At 51.1% G+C, this 26219-nt stretch overlaps 2 protein-coding genes across 6 annotated transcripts; one reads left to right on the top strand and one right to left on the bottom strand.

Moving 5' to 3' along the window:
* Positions 1 to 188: 188 nt before the first annotated feature.
* kdm5c (lysine demethylase 5C) lies at positions 189 to 12969 on the top strand. Of its 5 annotated transcripts, none has more exons than XM_029833495.1 (29): positions 189 to 315; positions 2069 to 2216; positions 2711 to 2788; positions 2877 to 2999; positions 3092 to 3262; positions 3469 to 3603; positions 5119 to 5175; positions 6574 to 6697; positions 6777 to 7060; positions 7239 to 7397; positions 7485 to 7604; positions 7702 to 7860; positions 7943 to 8124; positions 8247 to 8409; positions 8583 to 8702; positions 8776 to 8970; positions 9045 to 9226; positions 9311 to 9435; positions 9509 to 9653; positions 9721 to 9811; positions 9887 to 10260; positions 10353 to 10491; positions 10612 to 10791; positions 11063 to 11194; positions 11286 to 12050; positions 12146 to 12188; positions 12273 to 12472; positions 12578 to 12757; positions 12833 to 12969. In XM_029833495.1, exons 2-29 carry the CDS (start codon positions 2073 to 2075, stop codon positions 12845 to 12847), a joined length of 4785 nt encoding a protein of 1594 aa, XP_029689355.1. In that variant the 5' UTR covers positions 189 to 315; positions 2069 to 2072; the 3' UTR covers positions 12848 to 12969. The 5 variants fall into 5 exon arrangements, with proteins under 5 accessions (XP_029689355.1, XP_003963594.2, XP_029689356.1 ...); XM_003963545.3 differs by having other exon boundaries at positions 190 to 596; positions 12839 to 12950; XM_011602737.2 differs by having other exon boundaries at positions 191 to 596.
* Positions 12970 to 13841: 872 nt separating this feature from the next.
* LOC101076029 (PDZ domain-containing protein 4-like) lies at positions 13842 to 24720 on the bottom strand. The gene is made up of 9 exons (XM_029833549.1): positions 22903 to 24720; positions 19037 to 19081; positions 18297 to 18592; positions 18124 to 18211; positions 17943 to 18041; positions 17808 to 17870; positions 17633 to 17734; positions 15785 to 16336; positions 13842 to 15747 (listed from the first exon to the last, which is right to left on the bottom strand). Exons 1-9 carry the CDS (start codon positions 22960 to 22962, stop codon positions 14464 to 14466), a joined length of 2589 nt encoding a protein of 862 aa, XP_029689409.1. The 5' UTR covers positions 22963 to 24720; the 3' UTR covers positions 13842 to 14463.
* Positions 24721 to 26219: the final 1499 nt, after the last annotated feature.

Genomic DNA, 26219 nt, shown 5'->3' with positions numbered 1-26219 from the left:
AATTATTATTATTTATTTATTTTTTTAAATCACATTAACCACAAATTTTTAAAAAAGACTGCACACTTGAGCTTTCTTTGGGAGTGGGGGGGGTGCTTACGTAAACTTTAAATACTGCTCTACTTCCTGGTGACGTCATGACGATAATGACAATTACGGGACTTTATTGGCGCATGTGGCGCGTATTCGTACTACTTTCGGGGTGTAAACGTGAGATACGTGGTGCGAAGATGAAGAGGTTGTGCTTCGGTCCTGAGAAAAACTAAGATGGCGTCTCGTCAAGAAAGATAGGGTGGCCTGAAGAGACTGATGATGGTGATCGGAAATTGATTAATAACGAGTAATCGGCAAAGTTCGAGGGTATCGTTTACTGTTAAATGGACTTCGTCCGCCCTTGGTTTGAGCCGGTGTGTCTGACACAGCGAAGTATATGGGAGAAGTGAGCCTGAAAATCGGTCAACTTTGCTAGCAGCGATAGCTAGCCAACAGGACCGAGCACAGCTGGCCAACCTTAGCTAACCACCAGTCATCACAACAACAGAGGGAAGAGAGCGGCCCCCAGCCCTATCATACCCCGGGACATCGAGGTGTCTTCGGTCAGTCACTGAAATGTAACGAGGCAGTCGAGTTCAAAGGGATTCAGATAGCTGCATGTTTAATTTCGCGCACACACAAGGATGTAAATAATGATATCTGGCTCGTTTTAAGCTAAATCGGTTAACGTAGCTCGCCTCTGTTGCGGTCATGCTGTTGACTTTTTCCTCCTCCAGAACAATTGTTAGCTAACTAATGCTAGTCACCTAAGCCCGGGGGAGGTGATGGGACTGGACCATTGAATGTGTATTACTGGGCTGAAAATGTGGAGGCCTCGATGCTAACATTAGCTGTTAGCGTCGTTAACAATGTCGATCACAGAGAAATGCTCCACACTAACCATGCTAAGATCCACGTAGAGACCTTTTATAACAGTACAAACAATAAACTACGTTGGTTTGCCTTCTCCGTTTTCGCATGTGGCTTGAAGGTAAGGTTTGCTTCCAAGCCCAGTAAAGTTACAGATGTCCGTTTTTATGTTATTGAGGCTTCAGCAGGACGTGTTGACAGATAAGATCATTTGGTTCCGAAGTTCGCACAATTCCACAGTTTCTCCGTTAAAGCTCATTGTTTGTGCAGCTCTCAGCCCTATTGTGATGCTTTTTAGAGCTCAGGGTTCATGGCCTCCACGCTATTGTTTGTGTCCAGGCCAGGCAAAAAAAGATGAACAGTCACTGTAGGAAATGCTCGTTTTAATATTAATATTTTAATATAAAAGCAGCAGTTCCGACCAAATTAGTATATATGAAGGTTAATGGCTGGTTGGCCTTGAAACTCACAAAGCTCTTTTTACATTTACACTTGTTTTTGTCTTTTAAAATGTAATGCTATTGTCCTATAAATGTTGCAGCAGCACTTCATACTATTTACTTTTAAAAGCTGATACGACAAGAAAGGATGGCGTCTCCTTTGTTATGGCTGAAGGGCCCGTGTTCCTTTAAGAGAAGTCTTCTGCCACGAATTTTGCTCTTGTATTCAGACTTTAGGGTTATTAATAAAATCTAAAATTCTACGAAGGCGTTGAGGAAGTTTGCCATTCATAGTCGCCCTAATGTGGTCACATTAAAATGTCAGCTTGCCTCTGCCAAAGAGGTTATGTGACAGCTGGCGTTTGACTGGTGGCAAAATAAGTCAGTTACGAACTGCTTCTAATGAAATTGTCAGGTAAATTCTCTTTTCTCTCTTCTGAGGATCATAAGCAGCCTACTCTTTTAGGTACTCTTATAATACTGCCTATACATATATATTTATATATAATGAAGCATTCTTTATCGTTGCTTGACAGGTTTCTGCGCTCCGAGTGTTTTTCTAGGTAAAGGCGGCTGCAGTCAAGACAGTTGTTTAACAAGTCAGATGAAGTGCACTTAAAATGTCTCATGGTTTAATTCAATTCAAACTTCCAGTGGCTTTCTGGGGTGCTGCCGTCTGCTCCACGTGGTTGATTCCCTTGTTTTGTCTGTGTTGCTGCTCTCAGGGCAATGGAAGGGGAAGAGTTTGTACCTCCTCCAGAGTGTCCAGTGTTCGAGCCATCATGGGAGGAATTTCAGGATCCTCTGGGCTACATTGCCAAGATTCGTCCAATAGCAGAGAAGTCAGGAATCTGCAAGATTCGGCCTCCGCCGGTGAGTAATTCTGCTTAAACGTTATATGCTCGGCATGATGTAACCCTGAACTTACTGTTCCTGTCTTGAACATATCTCAGCCCTTCATCAGAGAGCGTCTGACAGGAGTGTTGTGTATCTTTTCTCCTCATGTCTTGAGTAAGATCTTAGCAAGAGCCCCCAACGCTGGCCATGAAAATTAAGCGGTTTTCCTATTTGAGAACTTGAATCATTCCCAGAAAAACATGTATTCTAATGAAAGTGACACAAATATTTCAGTACACAGCTCTTAAATTCCTCACTCAAACAGAAGCAGAGAACTGAAACCTATTCGGTTTCCAGAGGCACATAATCAAAGCGCAGTTCTTTTTGCTCCACAGGCTTCATTTAAAACGCCGATCTTCCCTATTTTAACTTGGGTTTAATTTCCGTGGTTACACGCGTCACTGTCCAAGCTGTAATTTAGGTTTTACTGCAAAGGTTCACATATTTACAAGCAGCTTTCTTCAAAACAGGACTGGCAGCCGCCGTTTTCAGTGGAGCTGGATAGCTTTCGTTTTACGCCCCGCATCCAGAGGCTTAATGAGTTGGAGGTAATTTGTTTTCCCTCTGGGAAGCTCATACCTGACAGAGCTGAGGTTCACGCTGTCGCTCACGGTTGGTCTTTATGGAACTTCTCAGGCGGAGACCAGAGTGAAGCTCAATTATTTGGACCGCATTGCCAGGTTTTGGGAGATCCAGGCGTCCTCCTTAAAAATCCCACACATCGAAAGGCGCATCCTTGATCTTTTTGGCTTGTCGAAGGTACGTGCTGTTTGATTTCACCTCACCAGTGGGGGAATGTCAACCTTACTAATCCCATAGCTGATGTGGTTGGTCAAACCTGTGTGTTTCAGGTCGTGGCGGACGAAGGAGGCTTCGAGATGGTGTGTAAGGAGCGGCGCTGGGCCCGCGTGGCGCAGCGGCTGGGCTATCCTCCGGGCAAAAACATCGGCTCTCTGCTGCGCTCGCACTACGAGAGGATCATCTACCCGTTTGAGATGTTCCACTCTGGTGCTAGCCTCCCGGTAGCATTCCACACATTTCTGCCCTTCATTTCTAGTCACCAGCAGATTTAACACCTTCTGTATCCACAAAAACCAGGAAACTTTACCCAAACCACACCAGATCTTGTCAACATGATGCGTAGAAGAGGCTTTTCACCCTGCTGTGGTCGCTGTCGTGAAAGAAACCTGCTTGGTGTTGTCCTAACGTCGTTTTCTTATTCTTTTAGCACTGCAAGCCGAAGCACTATGACGGCGAGGATGTCGATAAAGAGTACAAGCCCCACTCCATCCCCCTGCGACAGTCGGTGCAGCCGTCCAAAATGAGCAGTTATGGACGCAGAGCGAATCGCTGCCAGCCCGACGTGAGTGGCAGCACCCATCATTTAGTATGAGAAACACCCCCGCGACCCCCACACCTCCACCCACTCAGAGGAGGGAATCTGAGTCCAGCAACTGTTTACGTGGCAGTTTCTTTTTTTCCTTTTTCATGGGTCTTTACACGCAGATGCAAACAGGTTTGCCACGTTTGTGCTGTTATTAAAAATATATTCTCTCATTAATCTCCCCGTTCGGAGTCAACCTGTGGTCAATTCAATTGATCGGACTTGATTTGAAGAGACACTCGCCACTCAATATCTGGTCAAAATAACTGCCCCCAGACCGTAGAGATACAATGTTTGGGGGCACAAAATGCTCAGGACTTCAGACTGGGCTGGAATTTCCCCTTCCAACAAGGCAAAGACTAATCTAGAGGAGATTAGACACAAGTCTGGGTGTTTTGGAGAGCTGGGTGTTGATTAATGAGAAAATAACTGATCATCTAAACTAAAAGGCTCTAATAAAGTAGAGCGAAAGGCTCATCCAGTAAATGTGCACACTAGAGGTGCCTTTTTTACGAAAGGGTGTAAATCTTTGATGATCTGAGGTGGCTGTTGTGCGTCCCCGTGTAGCGGTTCACTGTCTACGTCCTGCTGATCATCCAAATAACAACAGCTTACATTTTAAAGGGCTGGCAAAATGTCAAGCAAAGGCCAGCGGTGTGTTGGATGATAGTGCTGGAGCGCGCCATGCTGTCATGTCCAGTGTTCCCGTGTGTGGCCCCCCTGCCTCCGTTACAGCATCTAAAGATGTGATGCAGCACTCAGCGCATCTCCGCTTGCTCCCTGTCATCCTGCCAGACCTCTGCTGCTCACCTGCACTGTGGCTTTCTGCTCTTTTGTCTCCCCGCCGTCTTTCACCTCACGGGTGAACTCGCCCTTTTCTTTATCATTACACCTCATTTTCAGCGGCGTTGCCACTGCCTACGTGCATTTTTTCCCCATCCTGTTACCGTGTGCTTGATATCTGCGAGCGGCTAATCAGGAATGACCCCTACCTTTGCCGCCAAGTTGGCATTGACTGTTTCCTTAGCGAGCTAGCCTGTGGATGCTAGTTTTGGTAATTCACTGTGCTTGAGAATGGCTTCTTTGTTTTCATTCATTAAAATGGAGATAATAGCACAACATGCAGACATATTAAGGATGATCCATTAACTGGGTCTACCCAGCACTGGACATTTACATGGTTATTTTCTAGGTAAAAAAAGTAAAGTCGACATATTTTAGTGTTTATTAACCATGAAAATGAATAGCTGGTTTCTAAACTTGCACTAATTTCCACCTGGTGCCAGCTGGAGAATAAATCTGGTGCATCTTCTGGCCAGTTTAGGTTGGAACTGTCCTAAAATGCTGGACTTTTAATTGGTCCAGTTCTGTGACCCAGTCAAGATTTTTTTTACTCTGACTACTGGCTTTGTCCTTTTCCAGACTCTCCCTTCCCTCATTTCTTTCCCCCCTCTTGTCTTAGTTTATTGTTCCTCTTATTGTCTCCCCTTGCAGGGTCCAGAGGATCTGGCCCCCCATCCTCTCACCACTGGCTCTCAACACATCTCTGCGGTACTGCCTCTCGAGCATATGAGTTCTCCCCTGCCTCTTTTCTTAGACCTTTCATCTGAAGATGTGTAGATGTTGGCATTATTTTAACTAACCACCTAAACATTCTCATAACTCATTAACTTCAAGGTTGGCAGTCCATAATTGGATCACATGGCAGCTGCAGGGTTTTTGTTGCATGGAAATTCATCATAATTTCAAAGTCTACAGGACTTTGAGGTTGATTTTTCTAATGTGGTTCATTTTTTTAACACACTTTTTGCTTCAAAAAACGCCCGTAGTGCCATATCAGACAAAGTTGTTTTGTCTGGGAATGTTGAATGACCTCAATTTGACCTCGACTCTGCGTGAAGAATGGTTTCCACATGGTTTCACGTGTCCTTACCCTACATTTACGCCACCAGCTCCAGTTCCAAGTTCTTTTCTTGAAGAGCTGAGTTTCTGTGCTCTAGCTGTCTTACCTATATTTGCTCTCTGGATGTTCTCTGCTTGCTTTGCTGTGTGGGCTGTCTTGGCTCCTGTGCTCTTCTGCTCTTTCTGCTCAGCGTGCCACAGCAGCTCACTGTTGGCTGACTGCATGCGTCCTTTGGAGTGCGCTTGTACTGAAGACGCTGCCAGCTTTTCAGATTGATTTAAGAGCACCGTGTTCTGGCGATTGCAGTGGACAGTCGACGCCACCAAAAAGCTGAACAAACGAGTTGTTGGCCTTTCAAGAACAATCAGGGAACCAACAGGGGGAATTACATTAGAAGCTATGTAATCTGTTATGGGTTTGTTTCTAGCAATTCTTCTATTTTTGTTGAAATGTAGCATTTTGTTCAATGTTGCAAGGGATCGGTAGGACTGACGAGACACAGACGCACAGTTGAAGTCGCCACCGATGGCTCGTAGATTATTTGATCCAAAAATGTCTATTTTCATGCTTTCATCCAATCATGCTACTAATGCTCTGGACCAGCCTGTAGCTGTTCAGAGATGTGGTCAGGCCGTGCATTCACTACTTCTGCACTGCACGCTACAAAAAGCTTATGCAAATGTGAAAAAGGGGCTTTATCTCAAGCAGGGACTGACTTCATCAGCAAGGTGTTTGTTTTCTGATCAGTGTGGAAACTCTAAGCAGGTTTTTCTCTTGATGTAGATTTTTGGACAACCCAAAAGTTAAAAGCAACACTAAGCAATAAAGACTTGAACTGTTTAGTGTGTTTGATGGTTGTGTGGTCTAGTGGTGGGTCTTTGACTGTGAGCTGGGCTAACTTCCTGACTTTCTAACCCAGTATGATTCCCTTTTGTGACACCTTGCTGTCGTAACTGTTCTCCTTTGGTGTAGACTCCTGCTTTGCTCTGTGTTTTTGTAGCGTGTCGGTTCATGAATTTATAACAAAAGTCTCCTCTTTTCCACAGCCTGAACCTACAGAAGAAGACATAGAGAAGAACCCAGAACTGAAGAAACTCCAGATCTACGGGGCAGGACCAAAGATGATGGGGCTGGGATTGGTTGCCAGACACAAAGGCATCAAGAAAAAAGGTAGGCGCAACCGTGGCAACCTCAGCACACCTTTCAACTGTCCTGTTCACCTCATGAAAGCATCTTGCTTTTCTTTCAGATGAGCTGCCTCAAACTGTAACCATCAAGGAGAACGATTCCCCAGCTCCAGGTGACACATCAGTCAAAGTGGAGCCTTCGGACTCTCTGGAGAGCCAGGTCGATGGGGGGACATCTAGTCCCCTACTGCCGCCTCCTAGCGTCATAATGAAGTCAGAGGTGAAGAAAGAAGAACCGGGGGAAGAGAATGGAAAAGAAAACGAAGAGGAGGAGGAGGATGATTCAGATAGGCCGTTTAGCAAGATGACTATGAGGCTCCGACGCAACATCAGCAATCCCCAATGTGTAAGTTGACAAAAGGAAATTGTCAAAGCACCCGTACAGGCCTGTAATTAGTGCTTTGTGCTGCTTATTCACTGTTGCCTTTCTGATACAAACATCTGATTTATTTTGTCATATTCCACGTGTTGAGTGTTGCTGTTTTAAAGAGTGAGCCTGCTGTCTTCTTCTCTCCCTGATGTAGGTGGACTCCTTTGTGTGTCGGATGTGTGGTCGAGGGGAGGATGATGAGAAGCTGTTGCTCTGCGATGGTTGTGAGGATAATTACCACACCTACTGTTTACTACCCGCCCTGACTGATCTTCCCAAAGGAAACTGGCGATGCCCCAAGTGTGTCGCGGAGGTGAGGACCTTTTTTTTTTTAATTGTGCTTTCATTGTAGAAGATATCCTCTTGAATTCAAATGTTTTTTTATTTCCAAACATCTCAGGAATGTAAGAAACCCGCAGAGGCTTTTGGCTTTGAGCAGGCCACGCGAGAGTATTCCCTTCAGAGCTTTGGGGAAATGGCGGATGCTTTCAAAGCGGATTATTTCAACATGCCAGTCCACGTAAGAGCACCGAGAGTGGAGCGTGTTGGTTGTGAAGCCAGCCTGTGCTGTGATGGTCGCTAACGTTGCAATACAAACTGCTGTGTGTTTGGTGTAGATGGTTCCCACTGAGCTGGTGGAGAGAGAATTCTGGAGGTTGGTCAGCAGCATCGAGGAAGACGTGACTGTTGAATACGGAGCAGATATACACTCCAAAGATTTCGGAAGTGGCTTCCCGATGAACAATGGCAAAAGGAATCTGACAAAAGAAGAGGAGGTGCGCTGCCATCAGACATTTATTGCTCGAGAAATCCAAAGTCACTAAAGATTGGTAACGGAAACGCTGTTTTCTTGGTCAGGATTATGCCCGCAGTGGCTGGAACCTGAACGTGATGCCTCTGCTGGAGCAGTCGCTCCTTTGCCACATTAATGGAGACATCTCTGGGATGAAGGTCCCCTGGCTTTATGTGGGAATGGTGTTTTCAGCTTTCTGCTGGCATATTGAGGATCATTGGAGCTACTCCATCAATTACCTGCACTGGTACAGAAGTCCCATCTGCATGATAAGCTGCTTGGATAGTAAATGTCATATTGTTGTGTAATGAGGATGTCATGTGAGTAAATAAGACAAACCTGTCTTCTGGAATGTTCCATAACCGCCAGGGGTGAACCTAAAACCTGGTACGGGGTTCCTTCTGTGGCGGCCGAACGACTGGAGGACGTGATGAAGAAGTTGACGCCAGAGCTGTTTGAGTTCCAACCTGACCTCCTGCACCAGCTGGTCACCATAATGAACCCCAACATCCTCATGGCTCATGGTGTCCCGGTCAGTCTTCCTCAGTATCGTCAGTGAAACCTTGTGGTGTAAAAGTCACGTGGAGCCTTGTAGTCAGTTGTTTCTTTTAGTTTGTTGTGCTACTCGTCTGTCAGCTCATAGCCGGAGTCTGACCAGGTTTGTTGTCGACTTCCCTTCGTCTCATCACTGCTTCTCGTTGGCAGGTTGTTCGTACCAATCAGTGCGCCGGGGAGTTTGTCATCACCTTCCCCAGAGCCTACCACAGCGGCTTCAATCAGGGATATAACTTTGCTGAAGCTGTGAATTTCTGCACAGCGGACTGGGTACGTCCTAAATTGGGATTTCACACGTTTGCAGTGCAGCACGATCAGAGTCTGATGCCTGTCCACCCCTCAGCTGCCTATTGGCCGTTCCTGCATCGAGCACTACCGACGTTTAAGGAGGTACTGCGTGTTTTCCCACGAGGAGCTCACCTGCAAAATGGCGGCCAGTCCAGAGAAACTAGACCTGAACCTGGCGGCAGCTACTCATCGGGAGATGTTCATCATTGTTCAGGAGGAGAGGAAGCTGCGGAAGGCTCTCATGGAAAGGGTGAGAGGCCACATTTAGGTCTTCGTGTCTCGTTAAAACGAAGTGCATTAAGACCCCAAAACTTGTGCCTGCAGGGCATCAGTGAAGCAGAGCGCGAGGCGTTTGAGCTGCTGCCTGATGATGAGAGGCAGTGCGATAAATGTAAGACCACCTGTTTCCTCTCTGCGCTGGCCTGCTCCAACTGCTCCGAGCGTCTGGTGTGTCTCTATCACACTCAGGATCTGTGCAACTGCCCCACTGATAAACTCTACCTCAGGTATTTATCCCTCATGCTGATGTGTGTGTGCTTTCAGATCAGTCGAATCAGTGTTCATTTTTATTACTTTTTGTGTTTCTACAGGTACAGATATACCCTGGATGAGTTATTAGGCATGTTACACAGACTAAAGGTTCGGTCGGAATCTTTTGATCTCTGGGCCAACAAAGTAAAAGAGGCACTTGAACAAGAGGAGGGAAATAAGATAGGTGGGGGATCAATCTCCTGAGGTTTGTGTCAAGCCAAAGTTTATGGTTTTAAACATCAAATCTTTGACTGCAGTCATTAAAGACTTGGAGATTCTGAAAAATGAAGCGGCAGAAAAGAAGTTCCCCGACAACGAGCTTCTGCGGAGACTCAGTGGTGTTCTAAAGGACATTGAACACTGTCACAGGGCAAGCACTGAACTCCTCAGTCATTCGACAAGGTACGACAGCACCTCAGGCATGAAACCTGTAAGATGCTACATGTTCTGACACGTGATCATCTGTTAGTGAGAAGAAGATGTCCTTGGCAGAGCTGCAAGCTTTGATTGAGACGATGAAAAACCTCCCGTGTGTCATGAACCAGTTGGAGGAAGTGCAGGTACGAAGCTTAACTTTGTTTGCTTCAGTGGTTGTAAAGGTGATTTTAAATATAATTTACCTTCTGGCTCTTAAGGTGGTTCTGCAGACAGTGGAGGAGTTTCAGAGTCAGGCTCAGCAGCTGCTGAGTGACTGGAAGAGGGACTCTCCCCCTGAGCAGTTGGAGATTATGTTGGAAGGAGGAGCTAAGCTGCCTGCTGTCGTGCCAGAGTGCGATTTACTCCAGGGCCTGAAGGAACAGGGTCACTGGCTGACAGAGGTGAGGCGCACCCTGGGCAGCGAAGGAGGGGAGAGACAGGAAGTGACCTTGGATGTGTTGAGAAACCTGATGGAAGCGGGCTGCAACGTGCCGCAGAGCGTGTCGGTGGAGACGGCCATGGCTGAGCTTCAGGAGTTGCTAACCATTGCAGAACGCTGGGAGGAGAAAGCACAGATCTGCTTGGAGCAAAGGTCGGTTCAATGGAATTTCCTCTGTAACGGTTTCCCAACTTGTCCGGTCGGCACGGTGCCAAACGTTTCCCATTGTGTTCTCGTCCCGCCAGGCAAAAGCATCCTCTTTCCACCCTGGATGCAATAGTAAATGAGGCCCAGCTTATTCCGGTCAAGCTCCCCAACATCTCGGCCCTGCAGGGTTGCCTCACGCGAGCGCGGGCTTGGGCAACAGACCTCGAGGAGATCCAGGTCATTTAATTTGCCTTTCAGTCCATGTCCCATTTTATTACTTTTGCTTAAGTAAATTAAAATCACTAAGACGTTCACAGCCTTAAAGGATCACGTAGATAATTATTTTGCTCTGCGCAGAACGGCGAGCATTACCCATGTCTGGATGACCTGGAGGGGCTGGTTGCTATTGGGAGGGACTTACCCGTCTACATGGAGGAACTGAGGCAGCTTGAACTCCAGGTTGCCAGCGCTCACTCCTGGAAGGACAAGGCCAGCAAGACCTTCCTGAAGAAAAGCAGCCCGCACAGTCTGTTGGAGGTGGGCAGCGAGTATTCGGTGATGTCGGTACACGAATGAAGGCGTATTTCCCTGAAACGCTGTAGGGAACTCTTGGTAAAGTTAACAGCATGGCAGGAGGCACAGACTGTGACCCTGGCACTAACCAACCTTTTGGAATCTGCCCCGTGTAATTTGGACTTGCATTAAAGGGAACAATGAAAAACATTCCCCCCCCCAAAAAAGAACATTTGGAAACGTTGAAAAAGACATGGCAGTGTTAATTTATGCAAATTCCATTGGTGCCCTACAGGTATTATGTCCATGTGCAAAAAGAAAAGAGAGGCGAGATGAGACGGAGCCACTGGATGATGAGTCCTTAGATGACTCTGATAACAACACTCTGGGCCTCTCTGCACAGGACCTGAGGGATCCTGCTGCGATAGTGAGTTTAAGAAGCATGCCTTGTTTAGCTCGAGTAACGTTTTGAACCTGAAGGCAGGATATAGAAGCGTGTCCTGTGCGCTTTTCTCCAGGTGATGGCTTTTAAGGAGGGGGAGCACCAGGAGAAGGAGGCACTACTGAAGCTTCAGAAACTGAATCTGCTTAAATCAGGTCTTAACACTGCTGGTTACAAGGAAGCCAAGGACAATGGGAGGTGGGAGGAAGCCATGGAGACGGACTCATCCAGCCACTCGGAGAACTCTGTAAGAGAGAACGGCAGCAGTAACCACGGCAGCAGCAACCACGGCCGCAGCGGCGCCCCGCCCCAGTCGGTGTGCGTGTGCAGCGGTCAGCCTCGCACTCCTCAGCTTCGCTGCCACCTGTGTAAAGACTGGTTCCACGGGGGCTGCGTCCCTTTCCCCTCCCTGCTCCCCGCCTCCGGACCGCCGCTCAACCCCCTCTGCTGGTGGGACTGGGACTCGCGGTTCTTGTGTCCGCGGTGCCAGCGCTCGCGGCGACCGCGCCTGGAGACTATCCTGGCGCTGCTCGTAGCCCTGCAGAGGCTCCCGGTCCGTCTGCCCGAAGGAGAGGCGCTGCAGTGTCTGACGGAGCGGGCCATCACCTGGCAGGGCCGGGCCAAGGAGGCCCTGGAGACGCCCGAGCTGCAGCGGGCCCTCGCCAGGCTGCAGGAACTCAAAGACACTCTCAAGTGTGAGAAAGAGGAGGCCAGGAGGGGGACGGAAGAGAGTTCTGTCATTGTTCTGTCGGACTCGGAGGGCGGGGAGGGAGAAGACGGCGTTATCGACCTGACGGACGAGTCGCCCAAGAAGAGCAGCAAGGAGCGCAACGGCACTCAGGTGGGCGTCTGGTTCGGCTCCGCCGAGGTCACCTTTGATTGGGTCGCGGGGTTTTCCTGACTGCGTCTCATACAATGTTGCTCCTTTGTCCACAGGCCGAATGCGAAAATGGCATCAGCAAGAAGTCGAACGTCCCCGGTGAGGTTTTAAACGGCTGTTTTACAGTAACTACGGGCACCGTCGCCGGGCCTGACGCACTTTTCTCCGCCCCTCCCTCCTCAGGTGTGGGGGGGCTGCAGTCTCTGCTGCCCTCGCTGAAGGGCCAGGTTGTCGAGCTCTCGGCAGCCACCAGGACTCACCTGGAGGAGCTCCTGCTGGAGGGAGATCTGCTGGAGGTGTCCTTGGACCAGACATTCCTCATCCACAGAGTCTTACAGGCAGCTTCCCCCCCCCCCAGAGAGACGCTGCGCACTCTAATCCAGGTCAGACACAGGAACGCGTGCAGGATTTGGGCGGTTTAAGACTCCAGCGCTGAATTGGAGTGGCTCATCTCAACCCTCCTCGTGTCTTTTGTGTTTGTGCCACAGATTGAGCTCGAAGAACAGAGGCGAAGCAGCCGTGGTCGATCCAAGGACAAACGCAAGCGGAAGAGCCACAGGAACGAGGAGAAGGGAGCGCAGCGGTCCCCGCAGGCCTCCGAGTCCAAGAAGACCTGTCCCACCAGCCACAGCCACTCCGTTCCCCTCCCCGTCGCCCCCCACCCAGAGGTAACCCCCCCTCCTCTCGTCTGTTAAATCAGCCCAACGAGCTTCACACCTCGGGCTGATTCCGGTTTTTTTCAGTCACAGGTTTTGTGATAAAGTCCAATCCAGGGAACGAGGTGTTGCGTGCCAGAAGACAGTGTCACCTAATAGATGCAGGACATCCACCCATCAACGCCCCCCCTGTATGCCCCCCCCCCCCCCCCCCCCCCCCCCCCCCCCCCCCCCCCCACCTGTCACTCAGACACTATAACAGACTCCTTTTCTGCACTCCATCGTCTCAGCTGCGTCAGACACCATGGTTGTTTTCAGACTCCCTCTTTTACCCAAACTTTATTCATCACCTCTCCTGGACTCATCACTTCCTGTATAATATGAAGACGCCGTCGTGGGACGCGCCTGCAGAGGTCAGAGGTCAGTCAGTATGAAATGTTTATCCCAAATGTATTAAATGGTAGTTGAGTCCAGCCTGTCGGAGACAGTCGCCGTTTAAGTTCGCGTGGGGCCACTCGAGGGTGCGTAAACTTTGGGTTTATTGGGAACGTTGTGTTTGGGCCTGAAGCCCGAGTTGGGCTTCGACAGCAGCACCATTTGTATTTTTTTATTTTTATTGGGCTTTTCTTTTTGAGGGGAAATGCATTTTGACTAAACTGAGAACATTTTGGGAAGTGTTAAAAACAGACATTCATGTTTTTGGTGCTACTTTCCCAAAATGATTACGTACCTCTTGACTCCCCCCCCACCCCCCTTAAGTTGTTTTTTTTTCTTCAAACAACCATTTTATTCCTTTTTCCCTCCCTCTTTCCTTCAGTTTTCCCTTTCAAAACTTCAAAAGGTAACTTCACTGTAATTCACTTTGTCAGTTTATTTTGTTTCCTGGGTTCAGATTCTATTATTATTATTATTATTGTTATTATCACTATATTATTGATATTTCAGACACTCAGCTGTTGTGAGTTTGTGTATAAACCTTTCATTTGAATGTTGCCTATGTTTCTTTTCACTCTTGTTAGAAAAAATAAAGGTTTAGAATTGTTTAGGAAGCGCCGACTCGTCATTTCCTCTCCCCACACAAAAGGGCAGACTCGGGTCCGTCGTCATGACAACAGTGTTTATTGATAAAGACATCTGTGAATGGAGACGAGACGTCACGATATTAAACCAGCGCACGTTTCCTAGGCTACGACATTGACATAAAACACGGCACCACGACCACGATGAGCTGTAGCATGCACAACAGCGTTCGTTAGAAAAGTCAAACATCTCGTTTTTTAAGGTGTAAAAGTCGCCCCCTGAAGTTTAACAACGCCAGAGGAAACATTTGTGCTCAGTCTCAAAGCTTTTACTGTTCAGTTCTTCACAGCTTGGTTTTTAAATCATGGCAAATTGTGCTGATTTCTGAAGGAAAGGCAACGTTTACTGTGGGGTTTTTTTTTCTTAAAAACGAGCATTTACACACAGGACAAAGTGATAAAAGTGTTCGTTTGGACCCCCCCCCCCCACCCCCCGACCCGAATTTAAGAAAGCTTTTCCCAACAACAAAGGTAAAAACCCGACACCTCTCGGCGGGAGCGCTGCTGCTCCCATGGCTCAACAGCAGGTGGCGCCATCGGGGGTCGTTACCAGGTTCTGCGTTGGAAAAGATTCACATTCTTGGCGTGTAGCGGGTCAACGTTCGAGTGGCGGACTCTGTAGCCCCGCCCCCCCCGTCCTCAGACGGTGGTGACGGACAGCAGGGGGTTGTAGACCTTCTTCCCATCGGCCGACCTGGTCCCGTGGGCCAGCAGCTCCTGGATGGTGATCCAGTTGTCCAGGATCCTGCGGCTGCGCTTCTTCATGCTGCGGCGGTGCCACAGCTCCAGGATGGTCGTGGCCTCCTGCTGGTGGGCGCCCTCCTGCTGGCCTTCCTGGACCCTCAGGAAGTCCAGCCGGCTCTGCATCATGAACTCCCGCCGGCGCCGCTGCTCGCGGGCCTTCAGCAGCTGCTGCTTGCGCTCCCCTTTGCTCCAGTACCGGCCCATCTTCATCTCGCTGACGGCGTCGTCGTCCGTGGTCGTGCCGCTCCGCTCCTCTTTGATCTTCATGGCCCGCGCCTTCAGGAGCCGGTCCCTGACGGGCCGCTTGGCCACGTAGCGCGACCCGTCGCTGCGGATCTTCACTTTCCACTCCGTGCGGGGGGAGGCGGCCAGCGCGGGGGCGGAGAAGGGCGGGAACGGGTCGCCGCCGTCTTTGCACGTGCTTCCCAAGCTCATCGGGCTGGCGTCGCCCTCCGTGTCCCGGTCCCGGTCCCCGACCCGGTCGCAGGGGGACGGTGACCTCAGCTGCGTGCAGCTCAGGTAGCGCTGCGGCGGCCTCGTCTTCGCGTGGCGGTGGGACAGGTACGGGCTGTTCTCTGCACTGCCCCCCCCACACCGCTCCTTCGGGTGTCGCCCCCCCCTTCCCTCGGGGCCTTGCCTACTTCCTGCGTCCCGAGGGTGCGACCTAACCTTAAGTCCCGGGCTGGATATTTTGATTTCAGCGCCATTCCCCTGCGGCGAGTGGGTCTGGTTGAGGTTAGCTCGGCCCTCGCCCCCCCTGTCGCCCCCCCCTCCGTCTCTCTGCCCAGCCACAGGAGCTCCTCCGCCCCCCAGGCTCTGCTCGTTGACCAGCGGCGTGCTCCTGCAGCTCTCCCCCCCGGTGTTGTAGGCGCTGGTGCTGTCCTTGTCGTAGCGCTCCCTCTCCGGGAGCTCGTTGATGTCGGAGAGGCCGCGCTCGCAGGACTCGTGCCGGCCCAAAGCGGCGCTGGCGTCGGCGCAGCCCGACCCGGCGCCCCCCTCCCTCTTGTCCTCCGGGGGCCAAGCCTTGCGGCAACGCTCCCTCAGCTGCTGCATCTTCTGCGCCCTCAGGATGTTCCGGCACTTGAACTCCAGGTGCCGCAGCTCCTCCTCCAGCAGGGCCAACTCGTGCGCTGAGAGGTTTTCGTTCCTGTTGACGTCCAGGGACACCACCCCCCCCCCCTCCTCCCCCTTCTTGCGCTGACCCCTGACCCCCCACGGGTGCGCTGTACTTCTCATAGTAACATTTGATCTCCAGAAGCTCCTTGTACCGCTCACACTCCTGCTCCGTCAGCCCCGGCATCGCCATCCTCGCCGAGTCTCCCGCGTACGGCGGCTCCACGTGCTCCAGGTGGGCGCCGTCCAGGCCGAACAGCGAGTCCGTGCTGAACTGAAGGTCGTGGGGGAGCAGCAAGGATGGCGCGTCCCCTCGGCCGGAGAGGAACCTGCGCATGCTCCCGGGCGTGTTGGTGGCGTTGGTGTTGGAGGCACTCGTGTGGTCGTCGCCCAGAAGGTCGTGCTCCGACGACTCCTCGTTGCGCGTGCTTTCGTCCGTGCGGCCGACGCCGCTGTCCAGCTCCTGGCTGTTGCTCAGGACCGTCTGGAGAAGGTCAGGAGAGTCCCTGCTCATCCCCGTGTGGCTCCTGTCCATGCTGCCTGGTCCCGCGCCCGGAGCGGTGGCGCTCTTCCTCACCCGGTCGGCGCCGGCCAGGTGTAGGGGGTGATCGAGCAGCTCCAGGTCCAATTCTTCTGCGTCCAGCTGGTTGTCGTTCTGAGGAATAACGGCGGGGGTGTGAGGTTCAAACAGGAAAAACAAATGATTAATCTTGCATACAGCTGTTATTACACAGTGTGGAGATCATTTACACTTGCTGTTCGGCTACATGATTTAAAGTGTCCTCTGAGGTGAGGCGCTCATGACGTCATCTCTGCCTGCTATGACACGTACCTGCCACTAGATGGCGCCGCGCGCTCTGAGATTTTAGCAGGTTCTCCGCAATGATCAAAATAATAAACTGCAGCAGTTTTTCCATCGCATGTATACATTAAACTACCACCCAGAGCCAGTTTTATTAAAAAAAACATAGATTTGGTGATGTAAACACCAAAACGATGTAACTAAAATAACCATTAGATGAATGAATTTGTGATGGCTTCAATCCTTCAGAGTAGAGGAAGTATTGATTATCTTCATTCTCTTAGATTACCCCCACCAACACGCACGCACGCACGCGCACGTACGCACGCACTTTGATCTCTCCTTGTGAACGTTCCTCTGATGATTCTGTCTCTTGAATCTTAATGGGAGACCTTAGCAATATAAATCCTGTCGGCCTTTAACTGCTACGATCCCTCCAGTACAAGGACATATTTACACAGAGGAAGGTTCCTGTGTGTGCGCGCGCGTGCAGGCGTGTGCACGTGCATGTGTGCGTTTCTCTAAGACCATTTTAATGAGGGCTTTTTAAAATCTGCCCTTTAGCTACGTTCCAATGCAGCCGGAATACAGATTTGTCTTCTCCAGCAGCTGGTTTTCGTCCTGTTTTGCAGATGTTCTAATGGACTTGTGTTAACTTTCACGATTTGTTGCGATCTGGGAGCTTCATGAGCGCTCGTGTCTGCTGGAGGAGTCACCTTGAGGAAAGCAAAGTGACACCGGCGCCATTTGTCTTCACCTTTATCTCTACTCTCATCTGGGGTTTGGACCGCTGGGTTCTGGGTGCAGAAATACAGCAGCCGCAATCCTCGTGATAATGTTTTTGCAGAAGATGGGGGAAAAAAATCAGAACCCTGAGAATAAAATGAGAAATTCTGAGAACCCTGACCCGTCAAAAGTCAGAATTCAGAGTTTAAGTCCTCAGTAAATAGTTAAATGGTGTTAATATTGGTCTACAGCGGCTTGTTTTGGACTCTTACTGCGGCCCAGTCAGAGCGCCCCCCCCCCCCCCCCCCAACCAGGTGAACTCATTTCCAGCTCTGTACAGACGGAGATAAATGGAAGCGGAGCGTTTTGAGGTCGTTTCCCATGGCGGGCTCCCCCGGGAGGCGGCGTATCCCACTTCCTCACCTCGGTTTCAGGCCGCGCGAGGAGCAGCGAGATGTTGGTGCTGTCCTCCCTGGTGAGGATGGCCACGGCCTCCTCCCGGTCCTGAACGTCCAGGCCGTTAATCTGCCAGGGAAAGAGGAGCTTGGGTCAGACAATCTCACCTCCCCCCTCACCTCCGCACCGACAGCGGCTTCACCTGCAGGATTCTGTCCCCTTTGCGGATGCGTCCGTCCACCGCGGCGATCCCGTGTGGGTTGACCTGAGGGGGGGGGAAGTTTGGGTGAATGATCAATAATCTCAACGCGTCTCCCTCTCCCCGCAGCGGCGTCACCTCTCCCACGTAAATCCCCAGGTCCTCCTCGTCGTCGGTCCTGTAACAAACGGTCAGGCCCAGTTTGTCCTGCTGGCGGCTCTTGTACAGCTCCACCTCCTGGGTGGGGGGGCAGGAAAGGTCGAGGGGGTCAGGGATCGACGCTCTTCAAACAGGATGTGATTGATTAAAGGAGCCTTACTTCATATTCCAGCTCGTCCTGTCTGTCAACCTCGTGGTGAGTGACATCGAAGTAGTCGGTGGGGTCGTAGTAGACGGGCTCTGGGAAACTGGGGAGAACATTCAGGAGGGATTAGTGAGGACATCGGGGGGTGGGGGGAGACTTTCAGCCAGGTTTCCTGCTGCACAACCCACAGATCACTGAACAGAAACGGCTCTGGAGGCAGCGGAGGAGATGGCGGCGGGTCGGGCGGGGGCGGAGCTCCGCAGGGATGCTGGCCGCTCCTGCCCAGAGCCAACATATGCTGGAAGCTGATGTCTGTCTGAGTGCAGCTGTCCACGCAGTCGGCCATGCCCATGGTCACCAACCCGCCGGGGTTGGCCAGGCCCGCCCGCTTCCGGACCCCCCGCCTCAGTATGCTGGACAGGAAGGGGTCCTGCAGGTCCAGGGTGGGGTCCCCCGACAGGCGGGACAGCTCCTTAGCCTTTACCTGCAGAAGGGAAGAGAATCAGATAATTAAGAATGTAAAATGTAACTTCACGTACGAGAGAAACACACAACACATAAAGAGTGCAGTTTGCTTTGATGTCCTACTCAAAAAAGCTTTGATCTTTTAAGAAGAATGTCTTCTTTTTTCTCATTTACCAAGTTTTTTTCTCCCCTGCAATTCTCTTCAAGTGGTACAAAGCTATTAGAAACGTGTGATTAATTATTCACGTATTATAATAAATTTAGTTGGAACATACATTAATATAAAATGGAGGTGGAGTTTTCTTCTAACACCAGAGACAAAAGAGAACCTCCTTTAATCTGCGACCCAGATCTGAGACCCAGATCGGTTGGGTCAGACGGACAAACGGTTCACAAAAACGAGAGAAATAGACTTGAAGTGGACAAAAACACAGATTCAGAGCAGAGAACTGAAGACTGAGACCTTGAATCGACCGTCGGCTTCAAAAGAGCTCAACACGTGACGCTTCTGTGGAGACAAGACAGCAGGAAAGTGGTTAGGAAGGAAGCGAGCCGGTCCTGCCGGGTCGAACCTGAAGAGAGGCTTTAGAAACGCCTCCAAATCCTGAGCAGCAGCTTCTTTCGTGGGGAAACCGAGTTCGTTCCTCTCTGAAGGCACATTCAAACACTGTAGTCCTTCCCATATAACTGCACATTTGTCCCAGCGAGGGTCCTGCTGGCCTCCACCGGGCCTCCGTCCCTGCATCCACCTCCTGGTCTTTTGTCTTGGCTGAGGCGTTAGCCTTAGATTAGCCTTTGATTCTATTCCACTGGAACGGATCAGAGCGGTTCTGCGTCCAGAGGCGAACCGCTGCACGCAGGCGCTGACCTTGGCGGCTTTACCACCCGTCTTTATTCCCCCCCCCCCCCCCCCCCCCCCCCATCTACCCTCCCAGTAATTGCATGTCAAGTCAATGTTCCTGTGTGCAGCCAATGACAGGAACTTTCTTTGGTGCTACATTCAACCTCTGCACCCTTTTTCCACGAGTCTTTCATGAAGACGACCCCCCACCCCCCACCCCCCCACCCCCATCACAGCAGAGGAGGATATCTAAGGCTACACAACAGCTATTTACAAGGTATTTCGGCATCTAGCGAGCTAAACGGCTCCTTTTAGCTAAACGGCTCCTTTTAGCTCAACGGCTCCTTTTTAGCAGCTTCAAACCAAAATGCTGCTGGATGCTTTTATGTTTCCTTCCCATGAATCCTCAGACGACGCCGATTTCAGGCTGGGCGTTTGTCATGCGGACGCCGTCTTTGCCGGCCTGAGCGGTCTGGTGCCCGTTTGCCCCCCTTTCCTTCCTTCCACGCCTCCGTCGACCTCCGCCCTCCTCTCATCCTCACTCCTGCTCTCTGCTGCCTCAGCAGTTGGGGCTCCTCTCTCCTTCCCTGGAGACGGAGTCAACTCGCACCGTTTCCATTTATTTCATCCTCGCTGCAGCTTTCCAGCTCTTTTCCCCCCTCGTCTTCTACCTAATTTGCCCTTTAGCTGATGAGCCTGTCTTTAATGATGCAATCAAAGGCCTTGCTGTTCTTTGCTGATGGGAATCGGACATTTGGTCCGTGACAGCAGATTTGCAGTTTGTGCACATAGTTGATCCTCTGCAGGTTGGTGAGACCCCCCCCACCCCCCCCCCCAACGTGCTGCGTTTGTGGCCTGTCGGTTGCACGGTTGTTTGTGACTGCATTTCTAAATAGGCAGCCAACTACAGATCTATTGATCTGGAATCCCTTTAAAATCGTTCAGCAGAGCTCAGAGTGGCTCATTTGTTGCGAATGCTGGGGGGGGGGGGGGGGGACGGGTGGGAGAGGGAGCGCTCTCATTCATTAACCATCAGGGGGGGCTGCGAGCAGCGCTTCACATGAGCCGTCGCTTGTTGATTTGAGCATCAATTTCAGCCTTTTAGCGTTTAAAGCTTCTGTCGTCGCTGGGTTAGCGGGGCTGAGAACAAAGCCTGCGGGTTTGTACCCATCCACACTCTTTCCCTCTGTATTCCAAACTGAAATTTGGGGGGGGGGGGTGACAAGCAGAGCTGGGGAGGGGCAGATGAAAAAGATGTTCCTGGAAAACTAGGGAAGAGGAGAGGTGAAAGAGGCTAGCTAACGGCTAACGATGGAGGAGAAACCGAGATTTCCAGGAAAGAGTAAGAGAGCCCGAGTTCAGATTTCCAGCAGAGGCTCGTGGGGAATCATTAGGTGGTTGATGCCTAATCATTCCTCCTCTAATGTGCCACGCAGAAGACAAAGGGGAGGGGGCGCGGGGCGGCGACCACGTGGATGAAAGCAAACGTGCCGACTGATCTCGGCAGCATCTGTGAGAATCTCCCATCAAGCTCCCACATATATTGAATTCCACTTGTTCAGTAATTGATTCCGCCCCCCTCCAAGGCCGCAGCGTCCACCATCGGAAGAGCCGTTAATCTGGAGGCCGCGGTTGACCCCCGCCCTCTGATTGTTGGGGCGGGGCGGGGCGGAAGGACGGCTCCATCAGCAGCTGATAACAGTGAGGAGATGTTGGCTCAAAAAGCAGCACAATGATGAGGAATGATGAGGAATGATGAGGAATGATGAGGATGAGCCTCACTGGGATTATGGATTATTCAAACACAGCCGATGTCTCAGGGTGACGTCAACTGATTGGTTATTTTCTATCGGGGGGGGGGGTAAAAACAGGCCCGGACCCCCCCTAGTGGTGGTCGCTGTCACATTCAGATGATCTCTATCAGTGAAACGTTCATTAAGACTGGGGAAATCTGCGGAAATATTCCATCAAATGCTCCTTTATGGAACCTCATTTCTAGGCTTTTTTAATGCCTGATATTATAATAACGTATTAGTTTTAGAGCTGCAACTAAATTAAGAGGGATTATCAATAAATGGGCAGATTCATAGATTTACATCGACGTGAAATAAACATAAACTGAGCATTTAAGAGAACTGGAGATCGGCAGTCTGTCCGTCAGTGTGTGTCTGTCGACGTGTCGCCCAGGGTAAGGTTTGTTTAATGACACTGTTGCCATGGGAACAGACTCCGGCTTTACAGTGAGGAAGAGGAGAAAAGGGAAGGGAGTGGCTGAAGGTCTCTGGGGGGCAGTGGGTGAGTGTCTGCCTGGATCAGCCACATTATAGAGTGCTTCACAGCCCCCCCCCAGCATGAAGCTACGTGGCTTCAACCAGGACGCCACCGGGTGGGGAGAAAATGTTGACGAAGTCAGATTAAACCCCCCAGTTTTCCCACATCGCTGGAGCTGTTTAATGCTGTTTTTATTGCCGACAGCCAGTAACTTTAATTTGGAGGTGTAATTAAACGTGTTGGTTAATTAAAACAGCCCCCCAGCTGAGAATCTCTCAAACGAAAACCCAGTGAGGTGAGTGTGTGGGGAGGGGTCCGATGCTTTTGGGTGACATGGGTGAATAATCAGCGGGGGGGTGCAGGAGCACACACGCCTCAGGACCCCCCCCATCCCCCCCCCCCCACCCTCCTGTTTGTGTGGGTTGTTCTCTCCCAAAAACAAGCACATTGGGTCAGCTGGACGCTCTGAATTACCCCCAGTACGCCTGTAAGTTCTGCCCCTCGCCCAGTACCCCCCCCCCACCCCCCACCCCCCCACCCCACCCGCCCTGATTAAGTGCTCAGACATCGATTTATTGAATAATCAATCAGTCATTGAAGGCCGTTTGGAATCACGTCTGATAAGATTTGTGCCCTCAAATTTTCTCCTCAGGCTCCTGATCAGGCCCCCTGCTGCCTTTCTCTGACCCCCCCTCCGACCCCCCCCCCCCCCCCCCCCCCCTCTTATCATCACATCCCGAGGACTCGGCCCCTTCAGAGGTCGGGTTCTGAACGTCCACCTGGGCCGACTGAGGGCAAGAAGTTGAATAATAGCCCTGCATAATGAACCCGGACCTCCAGGATGGGGGGGCTAAAGTGGGAACTCAACCCTGCCGAAAGGCAGAAATGTGTATGTTTCTCAGTACGGTTGGGAGGCCGGCGAGTATCTCGATGAGCGCATTCGCACAGAGCGGCGGTCCCAGTTGGCATGTGGTGCTGAGGCTGTAACCGTGGCAACCACTCTCTCCCATAACACTTTAGTTTTTAGAATCCATCCCTGCTGCTCTGATTTCTCCATGCCAACGGCCGTCTCTGTCTCAGATGGTTTCTATTCCCCGTCTGATCAGAACCTCTGATTAGACTGCCCCCCCCCCCCCCAGTGAGCTGTGAACTTTGCTGAGTTAATACGACTTTTTACCGAGAGAAGCAGGCACCGGGGGGGGGGGGGGGGCACTCACCTGGAACATGACCCTGTACTGCTCCTCGGGTTTTTGAACCACACACATGTTGCAGCCCATGGTGACGGGTCGTGGGACTGTGCGGATCCACAGCTGGTCCAGATGTTCGCTCCTCCCTGAGACTCCGTCAGAGTCTTTGTCTGTGGTCGTGGGGCGGCCCCACCCTCATCCACGGGCCTGTCTCTGGACGCTCCTCGTCACAGCGACTCGTCTCCGGCGCCTCTTCTTCGGTTCCTCTGGTTTTCCCTGCCTTCCCGCAGCGGCGCTCCGGCTCGTCCTGTGGTCCCGTTTCAGAGTTCAGAGTTCAGCCGCTCTCATCACTGATTCAAAAGCCTCCATCCTCCCCCCCCAACCTCCCCAGCTTCTCTACGCCCACATCCAGCTTTCCATTTAAAAAAAAAAAGCTTGTGCTTTCCAGGATGGCTGAAGGGGGCTGAGGGGGGATGAGGGTGCCCCAGCTGGGGTAACTTCTCCTCCACAGAGTCGGCTCAGCTCTGGGTCTCCACTTCACATGCAACTCTTTGCTCTAAAGGCACCTGCGAAAACACGCCACATGGTCACGGGTCACTTAAAAAACTGACGCCCTAAGTTATGGGTGAAGGATTTAAAGGTCATCAGGTCAGGACAAATGATGGATTATGATTAAATTAGTGACCCTTAAGCAGAGACTCCATGCTGACAGTGTGAGCAAATCAATACACCAGCTCACAGGTCAATTTCATTCTGCTGCCTGCTGTTCATCACATCAGTGCTCGTCTTCTCCGTGATTCTATTTTACTTAGTCAGGCGAAAATACTTCATCTTCTCCGCACGTTTAATGGTCCCTGTCCAGCTTCGATAAATGGCTTCAGCCCTGTGCATCTTTAAAATCAATCCTGAATCGGCTTCCTCCAGGATAGAGCCCCCCCCCCTCCTGATGCTCGGCGTTGGTGGAGCCGCCACTCTTCCTTCCTGGGTGAAGGTCCAGCCCCTGATCCTCAAATGAGAACCCAACAATACCTGTAATCCTAAACTCTGGCTCCTGGCACCCTCGAACACTTACACAATCACGCTGGAAAACTACGCCCACTCGGCGGGGAGGGGGGGGGGGGGGGGCTGCGTGCTAACTTGGCAGAGTCGACCTGCGGGGCAGGGGGGGATCGGCAGGCGTGGACGTGTCTGCTCGGTCGTCAGGAAGCGCGTCAGCTCCAGCGTGCTGGTTCCATTTCCATCTCCTCCATCACCTGAACACGAATCTGTCCTGCCTGATTACTGCAGGGAGGGGGGAGGAAGTCGTCTTCTGCTCGCCAGGCGTTAGAAATAAACCATCAGTTGCTCAACAGATAATTCTGCCAACCCTCTCCGTCCCTCCGAGAGGAAGAAAACATCCTCCAGCAGCACGAAGGGGTGGAAAAGTTACTCCTCCTGCAGTCTGCAGCGGTCAGTAAGTCCATTTTAATCCTCCCTTTGTCCTCTGGTCATCAGGTCGGTTCCAAGACCAGAATCTGGTGATTGTTCCAGGTGGTTCTTGTGAGCCGAGTGCAGCTTCTGTCTCAGGTCAGTGATAAATCACCAGCAGCAGGCTGCACAGGATGAGAGGGATCACTGGCGGCTGATTGGAGCTCGGCTTCTCCCCTTGGGCGCAATGTTAAAAGCAGCCCCCCACCCCCCACTGCAGACAGGGGAACACAAAAGGAGGCTGTTCCCAGTGATTCCGCTGAACAGCATGCTGATCCACTTCAGCAGAATTTCAGCCTCTCTCTCCCTCCACCATCCTCCTCTTCAGTCCCGAGGCTGGGGTCCGTGTGTCCCTCCTCCTTACTTTCTACTCTCCCCTACCTCTCTCTCTCTCTCTCTCTCTCTGTGTCTGTCTGAAAGAAAGAGTGTGAGCAGCGGAACGCCTCTGCGTGCTGTCTGAGCAGGACACGGTGAGATAACTGCCGAGGCTGCAGGAAAGTGAATGAAATATCGAGGCTGGCGCCACAAAATCGGGTGGATCCCGCCGCCGGGATTATGGCACATCAGCGTTTCTAAGTCAGCGCGCGCTGTGATTAGATGGTGTTAAAAGAAAGGGATGATTGCACTTTTTCCACGCTAGTGAGGGGGAAAAAAAATGCCCAAAGGTGCAGAGCTCACGCCTGCTGTGCATTTAGATGAGGCTGTGCGCAACCACGGAGGTGGAGCAGGAAAGAGACGCGAGGAGGGAATAAAAAAAGAAAACAGGTGAATAACAGGTGTGAGCGGATGGAGGAAGGGACGGGGGAGACATGCAAATGTGTGGTGGAGAGCTCCAGGTTTCTGCAGTAGATGACCCGCTGAAGGGGTGTGGTGGGGAGGCGCCTAGATATTCATGCGCTCTAGTCCCCTTTCTGGAACTCTGCGTGTCAGAACGTCGCTCACCGGCTCATTTTACTTTTAAAATGTGTTCCGGGCGCATTTTGTCGCCCGAGGCGACATCTGAGGAGACTGAAGGTCCAGATGGGTGGAGAGAATTAGGCTCTGTATCTTTTACAACCACCTCTTAAAAGTCATTCCTCTTGGTCAATATCACATTTCTAAAGAGAGAAATCACCACTTTATGGTGCTAAAACAGCTTTGATGCTCTTCTTCCCGCCTCCTCCCCCATTTCTGTGAGCACCCAGACGTCACAGACGTGTCAGTTTTATCTATATTTATTTACAGTTGCATAAATTGCGCTCCTGCCACAGCTTAAAGCCAACAGAGTCATTGTTTAAGGTCACCTCAGTCGTTAAACTAGAATAGGTTTAATGAAGTTGCAAATTTATTTGCTTTTTTCAGGCTGATTCCACTTCTAATAAATATAAATATATGGTGTAAACATGCCAAATGGAGATATATATATATTTATTTTAAACATTGGTGTGTGATTATGAGGAGCTTCTGGTTCAGCCAGATCCACCCAGAGCTTTCGCCATAAGCACCTTAATTCCTTAACCACAGTCAAAGTCCCTAATCTGGCGCCTCAACCAGGAATCCTTCAGACGGGTCTCACTCTGGAACAGGGTGCGATTTGCTGCTGGTTTCCAGCCAGTCAAGGATCTCCTCCCTTTGCTGGGAGCTGGTCTGGAACAGGATGTCATGCTGCCTGTGTTTGGTTCAGTGAGCTTACAGCATCCCAGCCTGTCTCCGATCGCCTGGACAGCCGGTAATACTGCAGGAGCTGCAGAGATAACGCGTCTGAAACCATCTCCAACCCCCCCGAAGTTTCGGTTTCAGCTCCAGAAAATATCAACTAAGAAAAAGAACTTGTCAGGCGGATAAGTATGGATTTATGAGGCCCCGACGAGAGGGGTTGCTCACTCTGCTGCCTCGCTGGA

This window comes from Takifugu rubripes, chromosome 3 (assembly GCF_901000725.2).
Source record: "Takifugu rubripes chromosome 3, fTakRub1.2, whole genome shotgun sequence".
Lineage (NCBI taxonomy): Eukaryota > Metazoa > Chordata > Actinopteri > Tetraodontiformes > Tetraodontidae > Takifugu > Takifugu rubripes.
Note: the sequence above shows the minus strand (reverse complement) of the source record. Positions and strands in the feature narration are given on the sequence as shown.